Source organism: Amblyraja radiata, chromosome 35, assembly GCF_010909765.2.
Source record: "Amblyraja radiata isolate CabotCenter1 chromosome 35, sAmbRad1.1.pri, whole genome shotgun sequence".
Taxonomy (NCBI): domain Eukaryota; kingdom Metazoa; phylum Chordata; class Chondrichthyes; order Rajiformes; family Rajidae; genus Amblyraja; species Amblyraja radiata.
Genome location: NC_045990.1, coordinates 7191135 through 7209885, shown reverse-complemented (window position 1 = coordinate 7209885; position 18751 = coordinate 7191135). Strand labels below are relative to the sequence as shown.

The window sequence follows — 18751 nt, the reverse complement described above, 5'->3', positions numbered from 1 at the left end:
CTAAACCAGAATGTGTAGGAAGGAACTGCAGCTGCTGGTTTAAACCGAAAATAGACACAAAATGCTGAAGTAACTCAGCAGGACAGGCAGCATCTCGAGAGAAAAGGAATGGGTGGTGATTCGGGCTGAAAAGTGTTCCTCCAACTGTTTGTATCTATCTTTGCTCTAAACTAACATGTCGCTCACCCAAAAAAACATGAATCGAAGAAGTAACAACTCTCGCTGCAGCTGCGGAAAGATTAAAATATTATTCACACAACAAAAACAAGTTTGACCTCATCTTTAATCTATGCATCAAACCTCCAACCAGTTTCCTGGCACGATAATGACATGAGCTGGTGCAGACCAGGAAATTGAAAATGAAACCATAGAGATAAGCTTGGTGCGGCCTGAAGGTTCAATTCCTGGCAGCATGCATCAGGAAATGGACGGTGAAATTGAGGTAACTTGTTTGTGTTATAATTTTGTGAACTCGTTGCAGATGTTGGTCATTGTTTAAAAAAAGATTCGCAACTGGGCTTTACTGAAGGGTTGTGCCAAGATTAGTTGGCATCGGGAATAATATCAGCAAACATTAGGCTCAGCAAAAAGATTTCGTCTTCTTTCACCCTGCCTCTCCTCTGCCCAACTTCCCCTGAAAAAGTCGTTTCCCACCCCCCGATCTCTCGTGCTGAAGAAGGGTCTCAAACCGAAACGTTCACCGATTCCTCCTCTCCACAGTTGCTGTCTGACCCGCTGAGTTACTCCAGCTTTTTGTGTCTATCTGAGGTTTAGGGAGTTGGGTGGAGCTAATCAAAGACTTAACTAAGATATTTGTTTAAGAAGGAACTGCAGATGCTGGAAAAATCGAAGGTAGACAAAATTTCCTTCGCTCCATAGATGCTGCTGCACCTGCTGAGATTTGTCTACCAGTTAACTAAGATAAACCAGAGTTTCGTTTCTGCCAGAATGAAACAGGATATGGATTCAAGCACAGCATTGATGTTATCTAACAGTGCTATCATTCTTTGAAACGCCATCTTGTCTATATTCTCCAGAGATGCTGCTTAAACCGGTTGAGTTAGTCCAACACATTGTACCTTTGTCACCCAGCTGACCATGTTGCTCGGATTTTCTTCTTTGCATATCTATTCCGGAGGAAGTAGACATTAGGAGAAGTAGTTATATATTTTATTTATTTGTGCCTGTGTGTCTACGTGTGTGTGTGTGTGTGTGTGTGTGTGTGTGTGTGTGTGTGTGTGTGTGTGTGTGTGTGTGTGTGTGTGTGTGTGTGTGCGTGTCTCTACATGTGTGTATCTATTTGTCTGTGTGTATCACTACTTGTATGTGAGTGTGTGTGTGTGTTTTCATAAGTTTTAAGGGCAGTATTAGGCCATTCGGCCCATCAAGTCTACTCCACCATTCAATCATGGCCGATCTATCTTTCCCTCTCAACCCCATTCTCCTGCCTTCTTCCCATACCCCACGTTATGTGCGTGTTTTCTTGTGTGAGTTAATGTGTGTGTAGCTTAGAGATGCAGCATTGAAACAGGCCCAGCAAGTCCATGCTGACCATTGATCAACTATCCACACGAGTTTTATGTTTTAATGTTATCCCGCATTCTCACCCACTCTCTATGCTCCATAAGGCATAATTTACAGAGGTCAATGAACCTTGAAATCCGCACGTCTGTGGGATGTGGGAGGAAACCGGAGCACCCGGAGGAAATCCACGCGGTCAAAGGGTGAACGTGTAAAACTCCACATAGACAGCACCAGTAGTCAGGGTGGGACCCGGGTCTCGGATGCTGTGAGGCAGCAACTCTGCCCCTGTGCCACTGTGTCGTAAGGGGAACGGGTTTTGTAGGAATGTCATTGTGTTCTCTGTGGCTGCAAGAAGTGCCGCAGGCGGGAAGCAACGAGCCGTGGACAGGAATGTGAACCATGAGAGTAAGAGGCTTCCAATTTTGAACTGCAGGGATCCTGGTGCTCAGCGGTAGAGTTGCTGCCTTACAGCACCAAAGACCCAGGTTCGATCCTGACCGCGGGTGCAGTCTGTACGGAGTTTGCACGTTCTCCCTGTGACCGCGTGGGTTTTCTCCAGGTGCTCCGGTTTCCTCCCACACTCACACGACGGGCAGGTTTGTAGGTTAATTGGCTTCTGTAAATTATAAATTGTTCCTAGTGTGTAGGATAGCGGTAGTGTACGGGATGAATGTTGGTCGGCGTGGACTCGGGGGGGCCGAAAGACCTCTTGCCACGTTGTATCTCTAAAGTCTAAAGCTCCCCCCGTATAATCTGGGCAGAACCGATACTCTGTACAGGGGCGGTGGGGGAGGGGAAACTAAGACGGTGACCTCAATTGGAAATCGACAACAATTAAATTAATAATTAAGCCGAAAGGACACAAAGTGCTGGAGTAATCGCAGCAGGTCACACAGCATCCCTGGAGAACATGTGTCGGAAGGAACTGCAGGTGCTAGTTTAAACCAAAGATAAGCACAAAATGCTGGAGTAACTCAGCGGGACAGGCAGCATCTCTGGAGAGAAGGAATGGGTGATGTTTAGGGTCGAGACCCTTCTTCAACCCGAAGCATCACCTCCATTTTCTCCAGAGATACTGCCTGACCTGCTGAGTTACTCCAGCACTTTTTGTCCCTTTTGTGTAAACCAACCTCTACAGTTCCTTATCTCCACATAATAATTAATCTAGATTGTTTGAGCCAGGTTTTCATTTAATGCCACGCATTATTCATCCCTCAGAACCTTCTTGGAGGCAATACTGTTATTAAGAGGTCTTCAATACCCCTTTCCATGGAGGTCCATGCCTAAAGGTTTGGGCAGGCTAGATGCAGGAAAAATGTTCCCGATGTTGGGGCAGTCCAGAACCAGGGGTCACAGTTTAAGAATAAATGGTCGGCCATTTAGGACTGAGATGAGGAAAAAGTGTCTTCACCCAGAGAGTTGTGAATCTGTGGATTTCTCTGCCACAGAAGGCAGTGGAGGCCAATTCACTGGATGTTTTCAAGAGAGAGTTAGATATGGCTCTTAGGGCTAACGGAATCAAGGGATATGGGGAAAAAGCAGGAACGGGGTACTGATTTTTGATGATCAGCCATGATCATATTGAATGGCGGTGCTGGCTCAAAGGGCTGAATGGCCTACTCCAGCACCTATTTTTCTGCTTCTATGACTATGTTACACAAACCCCTACGCACCTCTCGACCCGAAACGTCACCCATTCCTTCTCTCCAGAGATGTTGCCTGTCATACTGATTTACTCCTGCATTTTGTGTCTATCCCCACTCGATTAGCCTGGCCTACTTGCAGTCACATTGTGTTTGAGTCCAGTTGGAGCTCTTTGGAAGTTTCCAGAACTCAGCGTGCTAGTGTCACACTGACCAGCAATCCTCAAAGTTGTTTAATCTCCCCAAAAAAAGGTCAACGTTCTCCCAAGAAGAATTTCTGGCACGTTTTCCCTTTTAGGTTTTTGTTTCCACATTGAGATCCACTGGCGTCACTTCAAATGCGTAGAGCCCAAAAAGAATCTTGCGTAAAGGGCCTGTCCCAGTAAAGGGCGTAATTTGCGGGTCACGCAGGTGGCGCGCGAAGATTTTGTGAATCCCGGAAATCCTAGGGGCGCCACGCGCGACCGTGCATCACTGCCTACGCCACCACGCCTCACCATGTGCCATGCGCGCATCACAACGCGTGCGTCGTGACGCGTAAATGACGTCCCGTAAATGACACGCAAATTACACCAAAGTGGGACAGGCCCTTAACTCAGCGGGTCAGGCGGCATCTCCGGAGAGAATGGACAGACGACGTTTTGGGTCTGGACCCTTCTTCAGACTGATTGTAGTAGGGGGGTCTCTGGCGGAGCTGTGAGGCAGCAGCTCTAACACTGCGCTCGAACATTAATTTTGTTGATCTTGGCGACAGTTGGAGAAGGGCAGCAGGCGGCTGAGGGAGCTGTTTCACGCCAAGGAGATCCCTGCGGCCATCGCCGAGACCCTGATGATACGCTACAACAATGACTATGATATGGTGGCTCAAGAGATCATTCGGCTGAAGGAGCAAGGTGAAGGTAGGTTTGCGACCACTATTGCCCCCATTGAAAGTGGGCATGCAGGTGCAGCAGGCAGTGAAGAAAGCCAATGGTATATTAGCTTTCGTAGCAAAAGGATTTGAGTATAGGAGCAGGGAGGTTCTACTGCAGTTGTACAGGGTCTTGGTGAGACCACACCTGGAGTATTGTGTACAGTTTTGGTCTCCAAATCTGAGGAAGGACATTATTGCCATAGAGGGAGTACAGAGAAGGTTCACCAGACTGATTCCTGGGATGTCAGGACTTTCATATGAAGAAAGACTGGATAGACTCGGCTTGTACACGCTAGAATTTAGAAGATTGAGGGGGGATCTTATAGAAACTTACAAAATTCTTAAGGGGTTGGACAGGCCAGATGCAGGAAGATTGTTCCCGATGTTGGGGAAGTCCAGGACAAGGGGTCACAGCTTAAGGATAGGGGGGAAATCCTTTAAGACCGAGATGAGAAAAACATTTTTCACACAGAGAGTGGCGAATCTCTGAAACTCTCTGCTGAGGGTAGTTGAGGCCAGTTCATTGGCTATATTTAAGAGGGAGTTAGATGTGGCCCTTGTGGCTAAAGGGATCAGGGGGTATGGAGAGAAGGCAGGTACAGGATACTGAGTTGGATGATCAGCCATGATCATATTGAATGGCAGTGCAGGCTCGAAGGGCCGAATGGCCTACTCCTGCACCTATTTTCTATGTATCTATGTATCTATGCCCTGGTGTGTAGGGAGTGGATGGGAAAGTGGGATAACATGGTACTAGAGTGAACATTGAATACCACGGGTGTCAGAGGTTATGGGGAGCAGGCAGGAGAATGGGGTTTGGAGGAAAAGGTAGATCAGCCATGATTGAACACTTGATGGGCCGAATGGCCTAATTCTGCTCCTATCACTTCTGAATGTGACTGCAATCATTCTTCATTGGCTGGTGCTGTGGTCTAGAGAGATCGCTTGCACGCCCCACTCTTGGATCGGGACTAGCTTTACCCAAGAAGGACAGGAGATCTTCCCCTGAGCCCAGCCCCTAGTCAGCACCTGGGAGCTTTAAGTGAAGAGAGAGTGAGACTCGTCCATTGGAGCTTTAATGAAGTTTGGTGGATGCGATGAAACTCAAAATACATTGTTCAGTGACTGGAGTTATAGGGCAATGCCCCTACATCTACACTTCACCCTGCCTCGGCAAGGCCAGCAGCAATATCAACGACCAGTCTCACCCCAGTCACTCCTTCTAGGGTCTGAAGAAGGGTTTCGGCCCGAAACGTTGCCTATTTCCTTCGCTCCATAGATGCTGCTGCACCCGCTGAGTTTCTCCAGCATTTTTGTGTACCTTCGATTTTCCAGCATCTGCAGTTCCTTCTTAAACACTCCTTCTAATCCCCTCCCCCATCAGGCACGGGGTACAGAAATGTGACAACACGCACACCTCCAGATTCAGGGGCAGTTTCTTCCCAGCTGTTATCAAGCAACTGAGCCATCGTATCACCAACTGGAGAGTGGTCCTGACCTCCCATCTACCTCACGCGAGACCCCCAGACTATATTTAATTGGACTTTTCTTGACTTTACCAAGTCATCTTCCACTGGCTGGTTTGCACGCAACAAAAACCCCCTTCACTGTACCTCGGTACACGTGACAATAAACTAAACTCAACTCAACCCCAGTTTGGCGGAAGACAATGGGCACACAAGAAATCATAAAGTGACCTTTCGTTAAGCACTGACCAACTGGCCACATGTTTTAGATTGTAATTTGGAGATACTGCCTGGAAACAGGCCATTCGGCCCACCAAGTGCATGCCGACCATCACTGTTCACTCTAGCTCCATGTTATCCCACTTTCTCATCCACTCCCTACATACTAGGGGTAATTTTATTAACAGCGGAACAGTCGCAGGGAGAACATGCAAACTCCACATAGACAACGCCCGAGCTCAAGGTTGAACCCGGGTCTATTGCTCTGTGAGACAGCGGCTCTATCAATGTTGTGTTTCTGAATGTTCTAATAAAGGAACCCGAATTCCAGATTTTGTGAAAGTGATTCCCAGCCCAAGGGTCCCTGCAGAAGAGTAAATTTTAATCATTAACTACTGACCTGGTTACAAGTTAACATTTGCAATTATTCTCCATCCTCTGTGTGTGTGAAGCAATAGTTATCCAAAGTGTATCAGTGACCAGATCCAATTGATAATCTTCCATATGAATGGACTGGGTGGTCACACCAAACTCTTCATGCTCTCGCTGTATCTTGTCTTCTCCCACACTTCGGTCCATGGATGTTGAATCCCAGTGCATGGCCAACATTTCCATCTAGCTGTCCGAATCCCATCCAGTAGGGTGTCAGGGGTTACGGGGAGAAGGCAGGTCTGGTGGACGGTGACACCGGGAGCCCGCGGGTCCCTGGTGGGAGACCGCTTTTCGGGGCTTCCGCAACGGCGACTTCTCCCGCCCGAGTTGCGGGGTTGAGGATGACCTGGAGCGGGGCCTTACATCGCCCGGCGCGGCTTTAAATGGCCGCGGGACTTGCTAGCGCCCGCCGGGGGCTCCAACACCAAGACCTGGAGCGGGGCCTTACATCGCCCGGCGCGGCTTTAAATGGCCGCGGGACTTGCTAGCGCCCTCCGGGGGCTCCAACACCAAGACCCGGAGCGTGGCCTTGCATCACCCGGCGCGGCTTTAATGGCCGTGGGACAATTACCATCGCCCACCGGGGGCTTTGACTCTGACATCGGGAGGAGAACGAGGAGTGCAGGGGAGAGATAAGACTTTGCCTTCCATCACAGTGAGGAGGAGATTCACTGTGATGGATGTTCGTGTAAATTGTGTCGTGTCTTGGTTCTTCTTCTTGTTTGTATGACTGCAGAAACCAAATTTCGTTTGAACCACTGGGTTCAAATGACAACAAATAAATTGTATTGTATTGAATGGGGTTAGGAGGGAGAGATAGATTAGGCGTGATTGAACGGCAGAGTAGACTCGATGGGTCGAATGCTCCTGATTCTGCTCCTATAACATGAACTAGAACTTTGATCCCCTCCCAACAATGTTCCTTGAGTTGAGCTGAACCAGTTGGCCCCAAAGTAGACAGGATCATTATACAACCAAGAGCATGCACTCTGGTCAAGGTGATCGGGGAGTGGATAGTTGACTTTATATTTACTCGTTAACTTGAGCACAACAACTGAGTCAAACGTAATTCTGGTAACTTTCTTATTTTTTGGTTACAGATTCAGATCACAATGATCCTGAACCTCAGGTAAGGACCAACATTGTCAGATCTTCTGTTATTGGCTCAGTTTGTTCGATGAATTGGACAATCCCAAGTCAAAGAGACAAAGTAACCTTCAAGTAGAGGTGACAAATGAGGTTTTTGGTTGCCTCATTTTATGCCCTGTCCCACTTAGGAAACCTGAACGGAAACCTCTGGAGACTTTGCGCCCCACCCAAGGTTTCCGTGCGGTTCCCGGAGGTTTTTGTCAGTCTCCCTACCTGCTTCCACTACCTGCAACCTCCGGCAACCACCTGCAACCTCCAGGAACCGCATGGAAAGCTTGGGTGGGGCGCAAAGTCTCCAGAGGTTTCCTAAGTGGGACAGCGGCATTAGTTGCCAAACTGGGTCTTCATGCTGGTCTCCTCTCCTTACCTGGAACCCTTGATCTTGGAGTCAGTGAAGGTTTATCACAATGGGCCCAGTGTCTGAGAGAGGAGGTGCTGGTGTTGGAGAGGGTCCAGAGGAGGCCTACGAGAATGATCCCAGAAATGATCGGGTTAACGTATGATGAGCCTTTGACGGCACTGGGCCTGTACTCGCTGGAGTTTAGAAGGATGAGGGGGTACCTCATTGAAACCTACCGAATAGTGAAAGGCCTGGATAGAGTGGATGTTTCCACTAGTGGGAGAGTCCAGGACCAGAGGGCATAGCCTCAGAATTAAAGGACGTACCTGTAGATAGAAAATAAGGAGGAATTTCTTTCGTCAGAGGGTGGTAAATCTGTGGAATTCTTTGCCATGGAGGCCGTCAATGGATATTTTTAAGGCTGAGGTTCTTGATTAATACAGGTGTTAGGGGTTATGGGGAGAAGGCAGGAAAATGGGGTTGAGAGGGAAAGATAGAACATTCATGCTTAAATAGCAGAGTAGACTTGATGGGCAGAATGGCCTAATTCTGCTCCTAGAATTTATGACATTATGAATACTGATAACTATATTCTGCACCCTTATCTCCCCATTTACTCCATCTATTGTACTTGAGTTTGAACTGATCTGTTTGGATAGCATGTACAACAAACTTTTATACTGAACGTCGGGAGTCAGACGGGAATGGTTCCCCCAGGCCCACAGCCAGCGCAGAGAAGCAGCGCTAAATCCAGCTCAACACTGCCTGTCCCGCCGGGTTAACCTACAGCCCTGCCTGTAGTTACGGGCACGACAGCCCAGGTTTACAGCCAGCGCGGAGAAGCAGCTCCAGGCTGTGTTGTTCCCGTAATTATCATCCACAGGGCCCACGGCTGAAGCCTTGCGTGTGTGTGTATGTGTGTGTGAGTGTGAGTGTGAGTGTGTGTGTGTGTGTGAGTGTGAGTGTGTGCGTGAGTGTGTGTGAGTGTGAGTGTGTGCGTGAGTGTGTGTGAGTGTGTGTGAGTGTGTGTGAGTGTGTGTGTGTGTGTGTGTGTGTGTGTGTGTGTGTGAGAGTGTGTGTGTGTGTGTGTGTGAGTGTGTGTGTGAGTGTGTGTGTGAGTGTGAGTGTGAGTGTGAGTGTATGTGTGAGTGTGTGTGTGTGTGTGTGTGTGTGTGTGTGTGTGTGTGTGTGTGTGTGTGTGTGTGTGTGTGTGAGTGTGTGTGACTGTGTGTGTGAGTGTGTGTGTGAGTGTGAGTGTGTGTGGTCGCCAAGAAAGTGTGTCCCCCCCCGTCCCCCCCATGTTTTGATAGAGATTTCCGTGCCTGATAGACATGACAATGATAAGTTATCATATTGATGCTATTGCCACTGCTGGTGCCTTAAGCCTGTTGTATCCTTCTCTTCACAGGACAATGAAGATGATGAAGACTTACAGGTAATGCAAGTCTCCTGCGAACCTGCACGTTAAGCTTATTGTCACCTGCAGATTCTAAGGAAAATCGGGCAGTGCGATGATGTAGCAGGTAGAGATGCTGGCATGTGGGGCAATAGACAGGATGAATCCACACGCTCATTTCTCCAGGGTGGCGGAATCAAAAACAACAGGACACATGTTTCATGTAAGAAGAGGGGCAAAAATTAGTTTTAATATCCCCAAGAATTTATCTTTCTGGGTTGGTTTACTATTGTGCCCAGGAGATGGCCAGGTGGAGGCCCAGAGAATGGCCTCCTCCTGCACCTATTTTCTATGTTTCTATATTAAAAATAAACAGTAGTGTATAGTACTTAAGAGCAGAGTTCTGCCCTGGTCTATTTCCCACCTCTTCCCTTTTTCCAACCCAAGTCGGTCAGCTGTCCGCTTGAATAACCTTGGTCTGCGGTCCTGTGAGGTGGCAGGTCTATCAGACGCACCATTGTGTTATCCCCATGTACGCAGTTAATTGTATAAGGAGGTCAAACTCTGCAATGTATCCCCCAATGCCTCCTGTATTTTTGAAGTGTGATTGTATTCGCTTTCTGTTTCCAACCAGCACATTGCAGACGGACTAAGGGCCCTTCCACTGACAGCCAGGAACTTGCACATGTTTAACTCGGCACGTAGAAACGAGGTTCCCCGAGACCAAAGGCAGTTCGCTTGCGTTACTTGTGAACATGACTGGTGGCGAGAGGTACCTGAGAGAAAACAGGTAAAGCTGCAGTAATACTATACCCTTCAGGCACTCAGCACGGTGGCGCAGCGGTAGAGTTACTGGTTTACAGCGCCAGAGACCCGGGTTCAATCCTGACTACGGGTGCTGCCTCTACGTTCTCCCTGTGACCTGCGTGGGTTTTCCCTGGGAAGCTCCGGTTTCCTCCCACATTCCAAGATGTGCAGGTTTGTAGGTTAATTGGCTGCAGTAAAATTATAAATTGTCCCTAGTGTGTGTGTGTGTGTATAGGGTGATCACTGGCTGGCGTGGACTTTCTGGGCCTCTTAAACCTAAAGCTAGGGAAAACATGTAGGTGTTGGTTTCATACAAGCAATACTATGGAGGTACAGTGCGCAGCTGGTAAAACTGCTGCCTCACGGTGCCAGAGACCCGGGATCGATCCTGATCTCTGTGTGGAGTTTGCACGTTCTCCCCGTGGGATGTGAGCGTGTGTTTCCTCCAGGTGCTCCGGTTCCCTCCCAAATCCCAAAGGCGTGTGGCTTTGTAGGTTAAATTGGCCTCTGTAAATTGGGGCTGGTGTGGACTCAATCACTTGCCAAGCTTTGTCCCTCCCCGACCGTTCTTTTCCAGCTTGCTCCACCCTATTATAATTAGTTTGAAGAAGTTTCCCAACCCAAAACGTCACCTATCCATTCCTTCCACAGATGCTGCCTGACCCACTGAGATCTTCCAGCACTTTGTGTTTTACTGTTGCATTAACCCATTTTTATCTCACACAATCTGAGATATTGTCTTTGTCCTATCCACCCCTGTCCCAATTTCTTTGTCACTGAAACCTAGCTTGTTTTCTCTTAGAAACATAGAAATTAGGTGCAGGAGTAGGCCATTCGGCCCTTCGAGCCTGCACCGCCATTCAATATGATCATGGCTGATCATCCAACTCAGTATCCTGTACCTGCCTTCTCTCCATACCCCCTGATCCCTTTAGCCACAAGGCCCACATCTAACTCCCTCTTAAATATAGCCAATGAACTGGCCTCAACTACCCTCTGTGGCAGAGAGTTCCAGAGATTCACCACTCTCTGTGTGAAAAATGTTTTTCTCATCTCGGTCTTAAAGGATTTCCCCCCTTATCCTTAAGCTGTGACCCCTTGTCCTGGACTTCCCCAACATCGGGAGCAATCTTCCTGCATCTAGCCTGTCCAACCCCTTAAGAATTTTGTAAGTTTCTATAAGATCCCCTCTCAATCTCCTAAATTCTAGAGAGTATAAACCAAGTCTATCCAGTCTTTCTTCATAAGACAGTCCTGACATCCCAGGAATCAGTCTGGTGAACCTTCTCTGCACTCCCTCTATGGCAATAATGTCCTTCCTCAGATTTGGAGACCAAAACTGTACGCAATACTCCAGGTGTGGTCTCACCAAGACCCTGTACAACTGCAGTAGAACCTCCCTGCTCCTATACTCAAATCCTTTTGCTATGAAAGCTAACATACCATTCGCTTTCTTCACTGCCTGCTGCACCTGCATGCCCACTTTCAATGACTGGTGTACCATGACACCCAGGTCTCGCTGCATCTCCCCTTTTCCTAGTCGGCCACCATTTAGATAATAGTCTGCTTTCCTGTTTTTGCCACCAAAATGGATAACCTCACATTTATCCACATTATACTGCATCTGCCAAACATTTGCCCACTCACCCAGCCTATCCAAGTCACCTTGCAGTCTCCTAGCATCCTCCTCACAGCTAACACTGCCCCCCAGCTTAGTGTCATCCGCAAACTTGGAGATATTGCCTTCAATTCCCTCATCCAGATCATTAATATATATTGTAAATAGCTGGGGTCCCAGCACTGAGCCTTGCGGTACCCCACTAGTCACTGCCTGCCATTGTGAAAAGGACCCGTTTACTCCTACTCTTTGCTTCCTGTTTGCCAGCCAGTTCTCTATCCACATCAATATTGAACCCCCAATGCCATGTGCTTTAAGTTTGTATACTAATCTCTTATGTGGGACCTTGTCGAAAGCCTTCTGGAAGTCCAGATACACCACATCCACTGGTTCTCCCCTATCCACGCTACTAGTTACATCCTCGAAAAATTCTATAAGATTCGTCAGACATGATTTACCTTTTGTAAATCCATGCTGACTTTGTCCAATGATTTCACCTTCTTCACTCTTCTTCCCAATTCAGACTGAGCATCGAGGTCCCTGAAACCTTTGCTCTGTTTTTCTCTCCACAGACACTGCCTGACCAGCTGGGTGTTGTGAACATTTACTCTGTCTGTTTCAGAATTTCAGCATCTGTGGTTTTTCTGACTTTCATAGAGTCATAGAGTGATACAGCATGGAAACAGGCCCAACTTTCCCACAATGGCCAACATGTCCCAGCTACACTAGTCCCACCTGCCTGCATTTGGTCCATATCCCTCCAAACCTGTCCCATCCATGTACCTGTCTAACTGTTTCTTAAACATTGGGATAGTTCCAGCCTCAACTACCTCCTCTGGCAGCTTGTTCCAGACACCCACCACCCTTTGTGTAAAAATGCTATCACTCAGATTTCTATTAGACCTTTTCCCCTTCACCTTAAACCTATGTCCTCTGGTCCTCGATTCACCTACTCTGGGCAAGAGACTCTGTGCATCTACCCGATCTATTCCTCTCATTATTTTATACACTATAAGATCACCCCTCATCCTGCTGCGCTCTAAGCAATAGAGTCCCAGCCTACTCAACCTCTCCCTGTAGCTCAGACCCTCGGGTCCTGGCAACATCCTCGTAAATCTTCTCAGCACCCTTTCCAGCTTGACCTTCGGATTTATTGTTTAATGGGTCTGATTGAGGACCGGGTTTGGCCGCGATATCGCATGGTCTGTCTCCACAGGTATCAAGATGCCGTACTTGTAAACAAAAATACAGACCTGTGCCGAAGGATCAGGAATGGGGGATTGCTGAGTATTATTGCGACCATTGCAACCATTCTTTCAGGTAAGGCCAAAGTATTGAGCAGAGAAGTAGAATGAATGAATGAATGAATGAATGAATGAATGAATGAATGAATGAATGAATGAAGGAAGGAATGAATGAATGAATGAATGAAGGAAGGAAGGAAGGAAGGAAGGAAGGAAGGAAGGAATGAATGAATGAATGAATGAATGAATGAATGAATGAATGAATGAATGAATGAAGGATATTGAGTATAGAAGTTGGGAGGCTGTGTTACAGTCATATAAGACATTGGTGAGGCCACATAGGGCGTCACGGTGGCACAGCGATAGAGACCCGGGTTCGATCCTGACTATGGGTGCTTGTCTGTACGGAGTTTGTACGCTCTCCCCGTGACCGGCGCGGGTTTTTTGTGGGATCTCTGGTTTCCTCCCACACTCCAAAGACGTACAGGCTTGCCTCTGGCTTGTTCATCGACTCCGGTAAAAAAAATGGTAAAATGTCCCCAGTGTGTGTAGGATAGTTTTCGTGTGCAGGGATCGCTGGTCGGCGCAGACTCTGTTTCCGCACCCGTGTCTGTAACCTAAACTGTTAGAGTATTGCGTTCAGTTTTCGTCGCTATGTTTACCGAAGGATGTCGTCAAGCTGGGCAGGGTACAGAGGAGATTTATGAGGATGTTGCCGGGACCCGAGGCTCTGAGCTATAGGGAGAGGTTGAGCAGGCTCGGACTCGGCCGAGCATCAAAGATGTGTCTAGAAATAGGTTTTCGTGACCCAAGTCACCAAACTACACGAAATTTTCCACAGATTTAGATGAAATATAATTGAGAAGGAAGTTATAACTCGTCATTGCCAAAAGTTGCACATTAATCAATTAAACTAATTAGAAAATGAGATCGGGAAAATCTAGTGGTCAATGCCCGTATTACACCATGAGCAGCCTACTTCCGTGTTGCAGTCCATTTAAACTATATATTATTATACCAATATATATATATATATATATCTGTTAATATGAATGTTATATATAATTAAGTATAATTATATTATATAAAAATAATATGATGAATATAATTGTGAGTGTTTTTTGTAATGACACTGTCGCAGAGGTTCTGCTCCTGAACCAGCCTAATTAATGGGTTAGGGCAGTTCTTGTGGGTTCCTCCCTTTACTGAACCCCACTGACTGCCAGTGTGCAGAGTGGGGGTAACGGCCATAGTGGGACTGGGGCAGTGCCAGGCAGGCATGTTCCAGTCGCTTTAATAGGAAATTAAATGAGACTGCAGCAGATGTCCCAGGTTTTAAGGGCTCATGAACCTGCCTAAATAAAGGGTCAGGACAGATCCTCTAGGTTTCCCCATTTACTGAACCCCGCTGACTGCCAAAGTGGGGAGAGTGGGGGTAACGGCCATAGTGGGACTGGGGCAGTGTCAGACCTGTGAGAGACCTGTCTTATTTCTGATGTAAATGTCACATCCTTGCCAAGAATCGAATGCTCTGATGTTTACTCGATGAATATTCATTTTAAGCTACAATGAGCTTATATTTATGTTATAGACCCACCCCCCCCCCCTCCCCCCGATGGTGCCTTTGCAAATGAGGGCTATTACCTTTGACCTAAAAGAACCCTAAAAGTGTTGCATTGTTTATCTCTAGTTTGTGCGTGTGTCTGTGTATGCCTTTCGAACGTGTATCTGTGGATGTAAGTGTGTATGTACATGTGGATGGATGTATGTGTGCATGTATGTTTGGATGTGTACATGTATGTCTGCGTGTGAATGGATGTGTGTGTGTGTGAGCGGATTTATGTGTGCATGTATGTGTGTGTTTGCATGCATGGAAGTGTGCGTATGGATGGATGTGTGTGTGTGGATGCGTATGTATGTATGTATGTATGTATGTATGTGTGGATCGGTGGGTGGATTGCCGCAGTCATTCACCGGCACGCCATTATCATAAGTAATTCACTCATTGTTTAAATAATTTGATAAAATAAACAGTGAAACGATCCACATTAAAATAAAACTTTATATGACCATTTTTTCCACTATTTATTTCTTTTGTGTACTTTGAACCTTTACAAATGATGCAATGCGCTGGTAGGACATGCCTGCAGTCAGTGTGCTCGACAGTTGCTGTTTGTTGACTATGACTTGTCATGGATCGAAGCAGCCTCTTTGGGGCCGGCTCATCTGCTTCACCATCAGGAACTGCCTCTTGAGGTGATTCACCTGCTTCAGGCCTTTCAGTGTCTTGAACTCAATTGAAAGAGGAAAAAGAAAACAGAAAAGGAATGAAAAGTAAAATAAATCAACATCCTCAAATATATCTTTTCATTTTTCAAAGTAACATCATATGACCATAAGTAAAAAGATTTGTTGTTTGTGTCCTATCATTACCTTTCTTCCTTCTAGACTTTGCTATCGCTCGATTTATTGTTGTTATGTTGCAGAGCACTTTTTCCCAGTAAGTTATCGCAGGCAGCTCCAAGATTAGCTGTTAAAGACTTATTGCTCTACAACAAGCTGGCATTAGTGACAATGTTTAATTGACTGTGTTATGGAAACATATAGTTTAGGCCCTCAACTTCATGAATGAATGAGTGAATGAGTGAATGAATGAATGAATGAATGAATGAATGAATGAATGAATGAATGAATGAATGAATCAATGAATCAATGAATCAATGAATCAATGAATCAATGAATGAATGAATCAATGAATGAATTTATTCACATTATAAAAGGGTGCAATTAAATTAATTAAAGTCCATACAGATAGATTTTCACAAATTCAGACTTTAGATCTTACCTTTCAGTTAGAGTTGATTCCTGGCTGTCTTCTTTGTGTTCCAGCACCTCAGCAGCGACTTTGCTTTCAAGGCTTTCCTCCACTTAACAGCACATTCTTCAGCCTTTTTAATGCTTTTCTCACTAAATTCAATTACCCTGCTGCAAGTTTCCACGACATGTATTCCACAGAACAGCAAATCGGAATCTCCAGTAAAACAGGCATCTGTAGAGGCACCCTCAGCTATGATGTGTGCTAACCTGAAACAAAGTGCGTGATTGGCCAACTGGCAGACAACTCAATGTTAAACGTGCTTTGATTGGACTAAAAATTAACCGAAATTTTTCCGGTTTTTCTCTAATTTAATAAAAATGTGCAAGTCTTGTTCATGACGAGTTTCAGGGGTGATTTAGATGATTTTTTTACACAATATGTGAAAATTTCATGTAGTTTGGTGACTTGGGTCACGAAACTGTAGAATAAAGCTCCTCGGCCCACAGCCTCATAGAGCGCAGGAGGCTGAGGGATGATCTTATAGCGGTGTACAAAATAATGAGAGGAATAGATCGGGGTAATCACACAGAGTCTTTTGCCCAGAGTAGGGGAATTGAGGACCAGGGGATATAGGTTTGTGAGGGGTTAGAGTTGCTGCCTCACAGAACCAGAGACCCGGGTTCGATCCTAGCTACGGGTCTGTTTGGAGTTTGTACGTTCTCACTGTGAATTTGTTCTTGACTGCCCCCCAACACTGGACCCCTCTTTGATGTCAGCGGGCACCCCACACCGTGGGCCTCATTAAGGCCAGGAGATTGTTGACCATCGGCCGGAGTTGTTGACTCGGTATCTGCTTCCCACTTCCAGGGGCTTTGGCCAGATGGGTGTCCCTGCCCCCTGCTACAGATGCCGCAGCATCATCCTGCCCCTCCGTATCATCCCACGCCGGCAGCACCAGAGACCACCCGGGCACTACAGGCGGGAGGCACATAGCTGCTGTGCTGAAGATTGTTGCAACAGGCAAGGTAACTGACCCGATATGGTTTACACACCATAGACACAAAATGCTGGAGTAACTCAGCGGGACAGGCAGCATCTTTGGAGAGAAGGGATGGGTGACGTTTCGGTTCGAGTCTGTGCCCGCATACTAGTTCTATCCACGCACTTCTTCAGACCCAAGCTGACCCAAACCTCTAGGGGGCCTCCAGTAACATGTTGATTGAATGGGGGTCGGGTGGTGGTCTGGAAATATGTTGCAAGCTCCCCTTGGTAGCTCCAGAAATTAAACTGTGAATTGTGAGGGGCTTGCACAGTGAAGCAGAGGTAGAGTTGCTGAAGACCCCGTCTGATCCTGACTACGGGTGCTGTCTGTGTGGAGTTTGTACGTTCTCCACGTGACCATGTGGGTTTTCTCCGAGTGCTCCAGTTTCCTCCCACCTTCCAAAGACGTACAGGTTTGTAGGTTAATTGGCTTCTGTAAGTTTGTAGATAGAACTAGTGTACGGGTGATCATGGGTCGGCGCAGACTGGATGGGCCGAAGGGCCTGTTTCCATGCTGTATCTCTAAACTAAACTAAACTATCGATATAAAATATCGATAAACTTCGATATAAAATGTATCGAAGGTATCGATTATTTGTAAAAATCCATTTGCTGTCGGTATTTCTCTCTGAAGTGTCCTGGGAAGTATTTCAGTTCAAGGACCATATGGGATGGGTGATAAATGCCTGTCTTTAAGGTGAGAGGGGCAAATGTTAAAGTAGATGTGCGGGGCATGTGTTTTTTATACCACAGGGTGGTAAGGGACTGGAACGCACTCTCAGGGGGTGACAGAGACAGATATGACCAATAGTGGGGAGACTGATATGATGAGACATTTGGATGGGCATGGTGAAGTTTATACCAACCGCCCAAACATTCACCATCTATACATCCACTGCATGTACATTCACCGTATCCATTCACCATTTATGCATTCACCATTTGTACATTCACAATCTATACATTCAGTCTATACATTCACCATATATACATTCACCATCTACACTCATCATCTATAAATTCACTGCCTATACATTCACTGTATACACATACACAATTTATACATTCACAGTCTATACATTCAGTCTATACATTCATCATATATACATTCACTGTCTACACACTCACCATATATGTGGTCACAATTTATACATTCACCATATATACATTCACCATTTCTACATTCAGTCTATATGCTCATCACCTATACATTAATTGTCTAAACATTCACTGTCTATACATTCACCATCTATACATTCACCGTATACATCCACGATCTATACATTCACTGTCTATACATTCACCATCTCTACATCCACCGCTGGTATTCGACACCCATATTCACCTGTATTTCCCTATGTGTTGCAGAGCCCTATGTCGCTGGTACTCACTGCGTGCACCCCAGCACCCGGAGAATGCGTGGTCTACCCACGGTCCTGGTCCCCTGCGACCCGCACGAGTCCAGTGGCTCCACCGTGGCCAGTTGCATCAGCCAGGGCTCCCTGATGGAGTGCAGAGTTGAAGACATCATTCGGGAGGATCTCAGGCAGATCCCTGAGGGCAGCGATGACGATGACAATGACGAATGAATTGCTCCAGTCCTGCACTTTTCCGCCTCATCAGCTTGTGGCCCAGAGTAAATATTGACACGGACCAGACGTCTGCTCCATCCCGCAGCAAGGTTCAAACAGAGGGATAACCACACAGTTGTTCGCTAAAACTCAACTAGAGCAAGGACGCTCTGTATTTTCCTTCATTAAAACCACTCTTCTAACTCTGTGCATTTACTGAAATCATTTAACTTGCTGATAGAGCAGTAGTGTTTTTTAGATAGGCGCAGTGCCAAGCCGCCTCCCCTCCCCCTCCACACTTTCATTTCCTCTTTCTCCCTCTCCCTCCTTCCTCAGACTTCCTCCTTATTCCCTTTACCTCTTCACTCCCTCCCCTCTCTTTACCATGGCTGCCTCTCTCTCCCCTTCCCCTCCCTCTCCGGTGGCTTCCTCCACCCTATCCCCAACCTCCTCACTCTCTCTGCCACCTCTCCCCTCCCCTTCCATCGCCCCTCTTCCCCCTGCTGTCCCTTCCCACCCTAATCCATCTCCCTCTGGGTATCACAAATTCAATTCAATTCAATTCAATTC

The 18751-nt window shown here is 46.7% G+C and overlaps 1 protein-coding gene across 1 annotated transcript; it reads left to right on the top strand.

Moving 5' to 3' along the window:
• The first annotated feature begins 345 nt into the window (after positions 1 to 345).
• Positions 346 to 18386, top strand: LOC116991853 (shiftless antiviral inhibitor of ribosomal frameshifting protein homolog). The gene is made up of 8 exons (XM_033050829.1): positions 346 to 442; positions 3922 to 4066; positions 7298 to 7326; positions 9095 to 9121; positions 9717 to 9872; positions 12724 to 12827; positions 16437 to 16594; positions 17979 to 18386. The coding sequence occupies exons 1-8, from the start codon at positions 413 to 415 to the stop codon at positions 18197 to 18199; spliced, it is 870 nt and encodes a 289-aa protein (XP_032906720.1). The 5' UTR covers positions 346 to 412; the 3' UTR covers positions 18200 to 18386.
• The last annotated feature ends 365 nt before the right edge of the window (positions 18387 to 18751 follow it).

Excerpts from the sequence above, each read along its gene's own strand:
- LOC116991853 (XM_033050829.1), top strand. The coding sequence starts at position 413 with ATGCATCAGGAAATGGACGGTGAAATTGAG. Across the intron at positions 4,067-7,297 it reads GCTGAAGGAGCAAGGTGAAG|ATTCAGATCACAATGATCCT; the intron begins GTAGGTTTGCGA and ends TTTTGGTTACAG. Across the intron at positions 12,828-16,436 it reads CATTGCAACCATTCTTTCAG|GGGCTTTGGCCAGATGGGTG; the intron begins GTAAGGCCAAAG and ends TCCCACTTCCAG.